General features: G+C 33.1%; 1 protein-coding gene across 1 annotated transcript; it reads right to left on the bottom strand.

Moving 5' to 3' along the window:
- Positions 1 to 3582: 3582 nt before the first annotated feature.
- On the bottom strand, positions 3583 to 7303 carry LOC121121178 (uncharacterized). Its single transcript, XM_040716048.2, has 5 exons — positions 6149 to 7303; positions 5130 to 5537; positions 4773 to 5042; positions 4058 to 4597; positions 3583 to 3992 (listed from the first exon to the last, which is right to left on the bottom strand). Exons 1-5 carry the CDS (start codon positions 6818 to 6820, stop codon positions 3723 to 3725), a joined length of 2160 nt encoding a protein of 719 aa, XP_040571982.1. The 5' UTR covers positions 6821 to 7303; the 3' UTR covers positions 3583 to 3722.
- Between the last annotated feature and the right edge of the window lie 3325 nt (positions 7304 to 10628).

Here is a 10628-nt window from a genome sequence, read left to right as displayed (position 1 = left end):
GCGCGTTAACTTATTTAATGTAATCAACAACATATTTTGATTACATACCCATAGAGAAATAAAGCATTTCAATTGGTCAAAGGGGGGGGGGAGGTAGGGATTATTAATTTTTTATATATCTCAGACAATATTGGGCCAAATTAAGTCAAGTAGATTAAACGATAGTTAACACTCTCGGGTATTTCAATTCATCCTAGAAAATTGAATTCAACCCCTATAATTGACCATAATATATCTTTGAAATATTGCCTGTCATTTATAAATATAAATAGTTGAACCTTCGATTAGTGTATTTTTCATAACAATAAATAGTTTTTTTAACTAAACCCGAACATGTAGGTGACATTGAGAACATACATTGCAGCCAGTTATGTGATAACTGATACATAAAATCCAACTCAATTATCTTTCATTGACTAAAAGAGAAATTAAATTATTGGTGTGTAAAAGGTACATAAATAATTATTATTCACTTTTTAGAGTAGTTAATTCACATTTACATGAATATTAATATCAGGGGCGTCTACAGGGGTGGAGGCTTTCAGTCCTTCACCAATTTCAAAAATTACCCTTTACCCGTGTTTCTAGCATACTTATCCGTGAGCAACTACACCCCCTCCGAAATTACTATGACCAATTGGAACAGAACGCTAAAATCTCATTTTTAGCGTTAAAAAAAATCCGTTCCATGGAATCTCACTTCAATTTTGCGTTCAGTTCGCAAGCCTGGGTTTTTTATAAGTACAAATGTCAATTAAGGAACTTAAATAATTACATATTTAACCTTTATATATTTTCAGGGAACGGAAAGGGAGAAGAGTTCTTTAGGGTCTTAGCTCAGCGATTTAAGAAAATTAATCTGAAAGGCAAAGCTGCAAGGTTTCTTATTTCTTAATGTTATTATTATAATATGATGACGTCATTGTGATTGTGTATGAGCGGGAAAATTATAACTCCTAAGCAGCAGGATAGTGATTAGAGAAAAGGAAAAAAGCTTGTAGCTAGCCAATAGCTAGCGCGCGAGATGGAAGCAGGTATTAATATTTATTTCAATATTGTGTACAAGTTGTAACTTGTATAAGCAGATTGTTAAAGTTACAATTTGTACGTGTAATAACGCCTTATTTAATTACAACATCGGTCATTGATTGATGATATCATTTCATTTTGATCAAATTTATCATGTAAAATAACTCCGGCATTTAAACTTTAGAGTGTGGCAAAGTCTACTAATCAATTATTAATTTTCATCAAAATAGTCATAAATAACAGCATTTAGATATCGACGATTCAATTTTTCCTAATTCTCAACAACTACAATAAATTCTTCATTTCAATAAGTATATTATATATTTGTTTCCAACTTGTACATTTGTCTTATATAAGTCAGAACGTGTACAATATCGTAAGTTGTACGCAGCATATAAACAAACTAAATAGCCGCTGCTAGAAGAAAGCTAGCTAGAGAGAGAGAGAAGAAGAATATGAAGAGAAATAAACAAATAATTAAAAAGAGGAATAAAAAGATGTTCGGAGCTGCTGTGGTGCTGTTGCACTGAAGAAGGAGGGAAGAAAAGGGGGAAAAACGTTTTAGGACGAAATAATTACGTCCAAAACAATTTTACGAGTAAATAATTGAATTGATTTTGAGTGATTAATTCAAAGCATTGACGTTAAGAATGAGTTCCTGTGAAACGAGTAGGGGAAGTACGGAGCCATTAGAGATTAAAAAGAAAGAGGAAGAACGAAATGGATGCGAGCTGGACTCGTTGATAGGAGAGGCGGATGTGAAGGAGGCAGGAGGACCCCTTGAATCTACAGAAGACGAACCCGAAAAAGCAGAGATCTCGGCTGAGGCGCTCAACACACCTGATTCCACGGAGGCGATTAATACATCGTCAGCAACTGAGGTGGGGAATACTCCTGATCCAACAGAGGTGCTTACTACATCTCTTTTAGCAGAAGCCCCAAATTTAACGGAGGACCTGAATATTCCGAATCCAACGGAGGTGCTCAACACTCCTGAGTTAGGGGAGATCGAGGGAGAAGTGGAGAAAGAAGGGGAAGGAGGAGTTGCTGTAGGCCTGAGTGCGGTAGTCGAAAAGAAAGAAGAGGAAGTGGATGGAAATGAAAAGAATCTGAAGGAGAAGGATGAGGATGTTTGGAAGGAGAAGAGTATGAGGAGCTGTGTTATTCCTTCCGCAACTGTTTCTGCCGCTTCCAAAGTCACGAAAAAGCTTCCATGCTCCTCCGTGACAGTCACCATCTCCGTTTCCAAAAAAGAATCTGAAGTAATCAAGGAATTAAATAAAAAGGAAGAGGAAGAATCTTCAAAAGACGACATCATCGTCTTGGGCTCCAAGAAATTGAAACCTCTAAATGATGAAGAATGGTTTCTTAAGCTCTCAGATGATGAACTCACGTGGTACAGGGAAAATGGACCCCATTCTTCTTATTTTGAACATAAAACAATTCAATGCACAGGCTGTTCGAGTCAAATTCTTAATACTGGGCAAGATCAAGTATTTCGGCATCCCTCTTTAGGAGTTGCCATCTGCAAGGGCTGCAAAAATTATTATCAAAATGGAGAGTGGACAAAGGACGAGGACGGCTATGATGTTTATTGTCGGTGGTGTGGAAATGGAGGGGATTTACTTCTTTGTGATTTTTGTACACATTCTTTTTGTAAGAGGTGTATTCAACGTAATTTAGGACGAAAAAAGTTACACGAAATATGTGAGGCTGATACGTGGCAATGTCTCCTTTGCCAACCCTCATTAATTTATTACCAAAGGTCAATTTATCATGCCTTTGTTCAGTTTCAGTGTGAAAAAAGTTTAAAGGCGCGTAAATCTCTCAAGAAAAAAGAATCGAATATTGTCCGTGAAACTTTTTTGGATGAGAATATAACAGAGGCCTTCAAAACCTTGTCAATTTATCAAAAATGCTTGGAGGACGAGCGCAGGCGATGGCTAAAATGTAAAAAAAGAATGGATTCCGAATCTGCTGGCGCTATTGCTAGAAATTTACGAAAAATATATGCTATTACTAAACAAAATATGGACTTATTGGACGCGGATCTTGTACAATCTTATTCCGAAAGTTTTCCGTCTTGTTCTATAAACAATATCGATGTGGGTGGTGGGGTAGAAGCTATAGTGAATCAAAAGAAACGCAAACGAATCGCACCTACTTCACCAATTGCTTCGCATGCTGATGAATTCGTCGTTAATGGGAGTCCAGTTACGGCGGAATATTATGGAGCGGATATTGATGAAGAGTTCGACCCAAGTTCTCTGCTTCAAGTTGAATTTCGAGAGACTATAGTTCCATCTATTTCGTTAAAAAGTTCATCAACGAAATTGTCTAAATCAATAAGAAACAACGATAGTGATATTGAAGTTCTGACACTTGACTCAGATGACGAACCGTCCTCTCCTCAGCCTAAAAAACGCCGACCAGGGCCCAAGTCAAAAACAATGTATCTCGATTAAATTTTAAACGAGTGTGATCGTATTTTTGTTTAAATGTGATTATTTAATTTTTGAAAAAAAAGACAGAAAAAATAAAAAAGGAGAAAAATGATGCAAAATCAGTTTAATTACATATAATATTTAATTTTTTATTTAATGAATATGAAATTTTTTTGTCAACCTAGATTCTATGTTTTCAGATGAGTTACAAGAAGTGTTACCTAATAATTTTTTTTGTATGTTTGTTTTTCAATATATAAAAGGACGATTAAAAAAAACCTTTGGTGATGATACATCGAATATTTTTCGATGTATGATCGGTTCGTATTCAGTCTGAATAAAGGGATTTTTTCTTGGACATGCCTTATTTTTGTTGTAGCAGAACTTTGGGAATGGACATGAATTTGTGTCCCTCCCCCCATCACACACTTTATGTTCTGAAGAGCTGCAGATTGGCTCACAATATTGGTTGCATTTTCCATTTTTAATCTCGATGCATTCTCCTTGGATAGGACAATTCTATGATTTAAAAAAAAGTATTGTAGCGGTTAAGTAGATTCTTTTATTAAATGTTTAGACCCTACTTTCTCATCTAGAGGCATGGGACAAAATTTTTGGTGTGACCATTTACATGCAACTGGACCCAAGACACGACAACCGTTCCTGTCATATGTCGACTGGGGACATGTTTCGTTTTTCTGCATGCATTCAGGAGCAGTTCTACATCCTACATTATCGTAGACTCCAGGGCATATTCGTGAATTGTTATCCTCGCATTTTGATATTTTTTCTATTATTTTGCATCCAAAGAAATCTCTTTCACCTTGTGGACATTTCTTATCTTTGGCTACACATTTAGGAGGCTCTCGGCAAGAATCTTCCTTAATATTTCCTGGGCATGGTCTCTCTCCCTCAGGGCATCTGATAGGACAATGTTCTGGACATAAGTTTCCTCTGCCTCCTCTGTTCATTTCTGGGACACATACATCAGGAAGCTTACAACCTTGTTCATTCAAGGGGCCTTCACATACCTTCTCATTATCCTCACAAGTAGTTGGGCAAAAATTTGTGCAATTTGTTTTTTTATCTACAATGTCCATGCAGAATTCATTCAGCACACAATGCTAAAACAATGTTTTGTAAATGCAATATAACTTATACGAACTTTTATTATATCTAAAAGATACTAATGAAATAAGTAAAATTCATTTGTATGTCATCTGTAGTCATTAACTATTAAGATATGTAGTTGACTAAGTTTTTCAAAAACTTTTGAAAAACCAAATTATGAGTACTTACTTTGGTTTGAATAAAAAAGGGCCCCAAATGTAGTTTCGGTTTCTTTGTAACAACGCATTTCACTTGTTCACCATTACAAATTTTTGGACAAATACCATTACATTGATCAAAGCCTGGAATTTGCTTTGGAACACAAGAATCGGGTAATTTACATCCGTTCTCATCCACCCCACTATGGCATAGAATCATTCCCTGTCCACAAAGGGCTGGGCATGTTTGTAGGCAATTACCTACCTTGCGTGGCATACATGTATCTTGCAGTTTACATCCCTATTAAGTAATCAAATGAAAATATGTACATTATTAACTATTATTATTAATAATGTGTTTTATCGAGCAATATTTTGACGATCTTACATTAATATCTGAGCCTCCGAGGCAAAATAATTCTGTCTTTTCGTCGCACTTTTTAGTTTTGGGAACAAGACATCCATTAGAATCATATTCTGAGGTTGGACAATCATTTCCTCTTGGTATACATGTTTCTGGACCCATACAACCATCGACATCAAAGACGTGAGGGCATAATTTGTGGGTTGTTAAATCACAACTGGGACGACAATGATTAGTACAGTTAATTTCCCTTTGTCCATAAATATATCTAGTACCGATTTTCGGTATACAAATATCTGGGAGAGGACATCCATTGAACCCTATTCCTTGACTACATGATTTTTCATGTTGTTCATCGCATATTGTTGGACAATAATTGATACAGTTATTCTCAGAAAATTTATCTTGACAAGTGAATCCAATGAGACAGTTCTAAAAGAAGAAGAATGTGTATAGTTTAAAACAACCAATGAGATGAACAATTAAAATAGACCAATTTCATTTTAAATAGACATTGCCCCTATATAATAATTACAAAATGTATTATTACTGACATAATTCATTTTTCTTAATTAAAAGTATGATGGAATACGTCATTCGACTTATAAAATAATGCTGAATTAGAGTGAACCATTCTTTATTTTTCCAATTAATTATTTAGTGATTGATTACTGGATAAATACGTAAGTTTATTAATTAACTTATGACTCATAAAACATTGCATAGTATGTATAAAACTTCAAAATACGTTGATTAATTCTCTTAGTGAAGATGCATTCATCTGATATGACTTAAGAAAAAGTTTCTATTAAATTATTTGAATATTATCGAAACAAATATTTATGTATGAAGAAACAATCCCATAATTTATTTGATTAAGTTCCAGGATTTTTGTTTAAAAAAAAAAAAAGTCAATTATATCTACTTCATTAATACTAGATTAATTTCATTTTAATTACAACTAATCAAGGATATCCTGAAATAATTTATAAGAGCTTATTATATCAACTATTGAAATTTTTCCAAGTTTAATTTAAACTTACTCTTTTATCAAAGCCTTTTGAACAGCGAACTTCATTTTCTTCACATTGTATGGGTTTAACAACTGAGCAACCTCTGGAATCATATTTGGATACTGGACATTTATTATCTACTTCTTCAGCACATATTACATCCCCAGGACAACCATTTTCATCAAAAACTCCGGGACAATATCTTTTACAAAATTTTGAATTTTTGATTGCACAACCATTAGCATCGTATTTCGGAACAGGACACAAATTAAGTGAACTAACACATGTCTCAGATCCATAGCAACCATTTTTATCTATCAATGGAGAACAGGCTGTGAAACCTGGTCCACATTGTGCTGGACAAAAATTGGGGCATATTTGGCCTTTGAAATTTATTGTTTCCTTTGGAATACAGGTTTTTTGAGGCGAACATCCTGTAAAAGGATCAACGGACGGATTTCCTGAATGGCACGTTATTTCATCTTCTAAACAAGGACACAAAAAGTCGCAAGGATCATCTAGGGATTTATCGTAGCAAAAATAACCGAGAGGGCAGCCTGTAGAACTTGAATATCCCTTAGTACAAAGTATTTGTGTTTGGTTACAATTCTTTGGTTTCTCGGCTACATTTGAACATTGTGGATGAATAGAATATGTTGACACAAATAAATGACTGACGAAAATGAATATCTCCTTCCTCATTCTTCTTGATATGACCCCTCAAAACTGTGGAATAATTCTATATCAAAGCCACATATTTTATTTAAAGAAAAAAAACCTTTTAGCAGTTTCTAAAGTCTTACGGGCCCTCCTTCGAAGGTAAAAACATTATACATAAATATAATGCCTTAATAATAAGTTATATGTTTATGAACAAATAATTTCAACCGTTATTATTTTGCAATAAATGATATGTATTTCGATGTCATTTAAGAAAATTGAGGGTCCTACCATATTTTTTGTCTTTGACTATGTTATTCAATAGACATTAATAACAAATTGATTTGGTTAAATCAAAACAAAATATGTTAAACAAATAATGTTTGGGATTCTATTTAGTAGATAGGATTTGCCGACTAAAACTATTTAAAATATGATTGAATTGAATTTGGTATCAGGAAAAAATGGTCCAATTGTTATAAACTGACTTAGTTTATAAGAAAAATACTATAATTTATCTACACCTAATGATAATCCTGCAATATAACAAAGAGGGATGTGGCAGGCTTTATTTGAGCTTCTGCATCCCAGGTTTTAGAAAAGAAAACAGTAAAGAAGTTACCAACCTTCATTTTACTCTCTTCCATTAACTCTCCTGTCTTTTAAATATGTTTTATCCAGGAATCAAAGTGAAGTGGAACATTAAAAGTTTATTTGACAAATTTTGTATTGTAAAATTTAAAAAAAAATCTGGAATAAATAATGATGTGCGCCATATTTTATGATAAGATAACTAGTTTTTCACGACAAACTACCAGTATTGCCAGGTGGGCTTAAGCAAAATCAGCTATATGTACTTCTAAAATCGGCTCAAAATCAGATAATTTCAACAATAAATAGCTGAAAAATCGGCTAATTTTTTTTTATAAATCTATTATCATATCTTATAATTTGAAGTAGTGCATTTACTGTTTCAGGATCCATTTTATTCCTTAGCTTAGTTTTTACTAAATTAATTTGGAAGAATACCTTTTCAACTTAAGCAGAGGAATTATGCGAACTCATTATTGTTAAGGCAACAGAGTTAAGCCTAGCTAAAGGATCTAGATGAGACGACCAAAATTTTACTGTTTCTTTTGTTTTTGGCCGTTTGGCAAGGGTTATATTAGACCATTGAATTTCTAATTTTGTTATGTCCTCTAAAGGTATATCCAATGATTTTAAAAAGCGTACTATGTACTTTTCCCCGACACACAAAGTTTTGTTTCCAACACTAAAAATTGACATTATTTTTTATACTTTCACATTGTCGGGAAACCTATTTCTAAGTTCTTTAATAACCTTTATCAAAAGTTGAGAACATCGATCACTGAGGTTCTTATCTCGATCCTCCGACAAATGATTGGGCATAATAGAGAGGAAATTTTCAGCTTCATATCCTAAGTACAATTTAGAAACAAGGTACAGGTGAAAAGATCAACCCGATGCTGATTGGTAGGAAGTATAACTCTATTTACCATATTTTCAACCAAAAGAGTCAAGTCTTCAAGCAATTTGGTAGGATCACTATTATTGGACACAAAAATCTTGTTGACTCTTTTGACATCATTCGTACAGATCTAAACAATAACAAATAACTGTGATTATATTCATCACAGTATAAAGAGTAGAGCATTTCAAATGTGTAACACCTTTCAGTTGATTTGGTATAACTAAAATTAGTTTTTTGATCCAACCAACACACTCTTTGTAAAGCAGAAGCTATAGATAACCATCTTGTCTGGCTAGCTAGCACATTATTCAGAGGTTCATGTATATCCATCATTCATTAGTTTTAGTAAATTAACAATGGCCTGCTGTCTTGAGGAAGATCTAGCAAACCAATTCTAGGTTTCGCTAACCAGAATTTCTAGATTCCTGGTCATTGACTCAGAACTTGCATATGAAATAGACTCCTGTGCTGAATGACATACAGAAAGAATATGAATTAATGCAGAAACGTCTTCTTTTGGTTATTTGTAGACCGAAAATTGCCAAAAATCGGCTAAACTATTGTAAAAATCAGCTATGATTTCCAGCCATCACCTAGATGATTTTTTTTCCATCGCGACAAGTTAAAAATCAGCTAGATCTAGCTGGAAATCAGCCAAATCTAGTTGGAAATCAGCTAGGTTGGCAACACGGCAAACTACCCCTATTATAGAATAACTGATCCTGATAAAAAATTCCCATATACCTGGTTTTATTTATGGCTAAATAGAAAATGTCCATTATATGTAAGTAAAATAAATACATATTATGTTATAAAATAGTTGATTTTAAATACTTCCTTATAACCTAATTATATATTTAATCTTAAAATAATTACCCTATTTTTTTCACTTAGTCACTTTTCCTTTTTTTTCCAAACAATTTTTTCCTATTCAAAAATATCATTCAAAAAAATTAATGAATACTTTTTTCTGAAAATAAAAATGATCATAATATTATGCTTCCTTAAACAAAGGTAATTTGAAAAAATAAAAGGCCCATCTTTTATTCGAAATTATTGGAAAAATTAAAAATTAATGATACTCATTTTTTTGGTATAATTTAACATGAATCATGAACCCATTATGATTCCTCCCTCAATCTTAGAACTACAATTATAATATTTTCTGTACAAATCCTGAAGTTACCATTTTTGGAATGTGATACGCATAAAATTGGTCATTAGACAAATAATCAATCAATGGACACTTTTCACGCAAAGATAAATTTGTGTCTATTTTTCGAAATTTATTATTAAATTCTAAGTCATTAAGAACAATCAATTCTCTCCCAATATAGTGCAATATTTTATCTATTTCATTTTCATCTGAATGAACATATATAATTCTGAAACTAATTTTTGTTCGATTTTGTATTTTTTTAAGTGATCCCATTTTTATTTTCGATGGGGGTGTACTAGCAAATAATCAGAATTATCATCATATTTTTTCCGATTTCAATGCCAATTTCATGACGTCATTCCCTGTAAAAGAAAGATCGAGTCAATCAAATGAAGATAACTTAAGTTAACTTGATCCTCCATCTCAAGAGATGTTCGAATTTGGATTCGAATTCCACGAGGAAGGGTGGGAGGATAATTCATCTTATGAAAACTACTAGACTTTATAGGAGTAGAATGAACCCGTCCTTGAGAATGAGATACCAAGATCGAAACAGTAAAACAATCCATTCACCATGAGTAGAGAATTTTAATATTTCAAAATGGGATCACTTAAAAAATACATAATTGAACCAAAATCCTTAGAGGTGCATATTTTTTAAATAAATCTTTTTTTAAATTATACATTGAATACTTTTCTACAACATACATAAGCCATGATATTCCTCATCACAACGTATTATGCATAAGTTATTAGGGTTCCAAAGAAGAATGTCGTTTTGCATTATTTTCAGCCTAAAAATTCAAAAATATCGAGTTCAGTACAAGATACAAAATCAATAAAACACTTTTTAATTATAAAAAACCCTCTTACATAAGTTTTATGAATCCTACTTTTAATTTGCAGATTGTTTTAAGAGTAAAAATGACTCTGAAAATAATAATCCAAGATAATTCAGAATTCAGATGACTCAGAGAAAAATTAAGCTCATTTTTGAATTCTGAGCTCAAAGATAAATTTCTTTTTTGGCTTGAATTCATTGTACAAAATGAGTGTGTCCCTTTGAAATCTGAATCCCATCTGGAGGAGAGGTTGTGTGCAGCTCCTCACAGGAGTGTCCAGTTTCTAGAGACTTCCATCAAGAAGGAGTGTACCGAGCTCGAGTCTTAGTAGTTAGTCAGGGTCTGCAAGTGATTTAG

This window comes from Lepeophtheirus salmonis, chromosome 7 (genome assembly GCF_016086655.4).
Source record: "Lepeophtheirus salmonis chromosome 7, UVic_Lsal_1.4, whole genome shotgun sequence".
NCBI lineage: Eukaryota > Metazoa > Arthropoda > Copepoda > Siphonostomatoida > Caligidae > Lepeophtheirus > Lepeophtheirus salmonis.
Note: the sequence above shows the minus strand (reverse complement) of the source record. Positions and strands in the feature narration are given on the sequence as shown.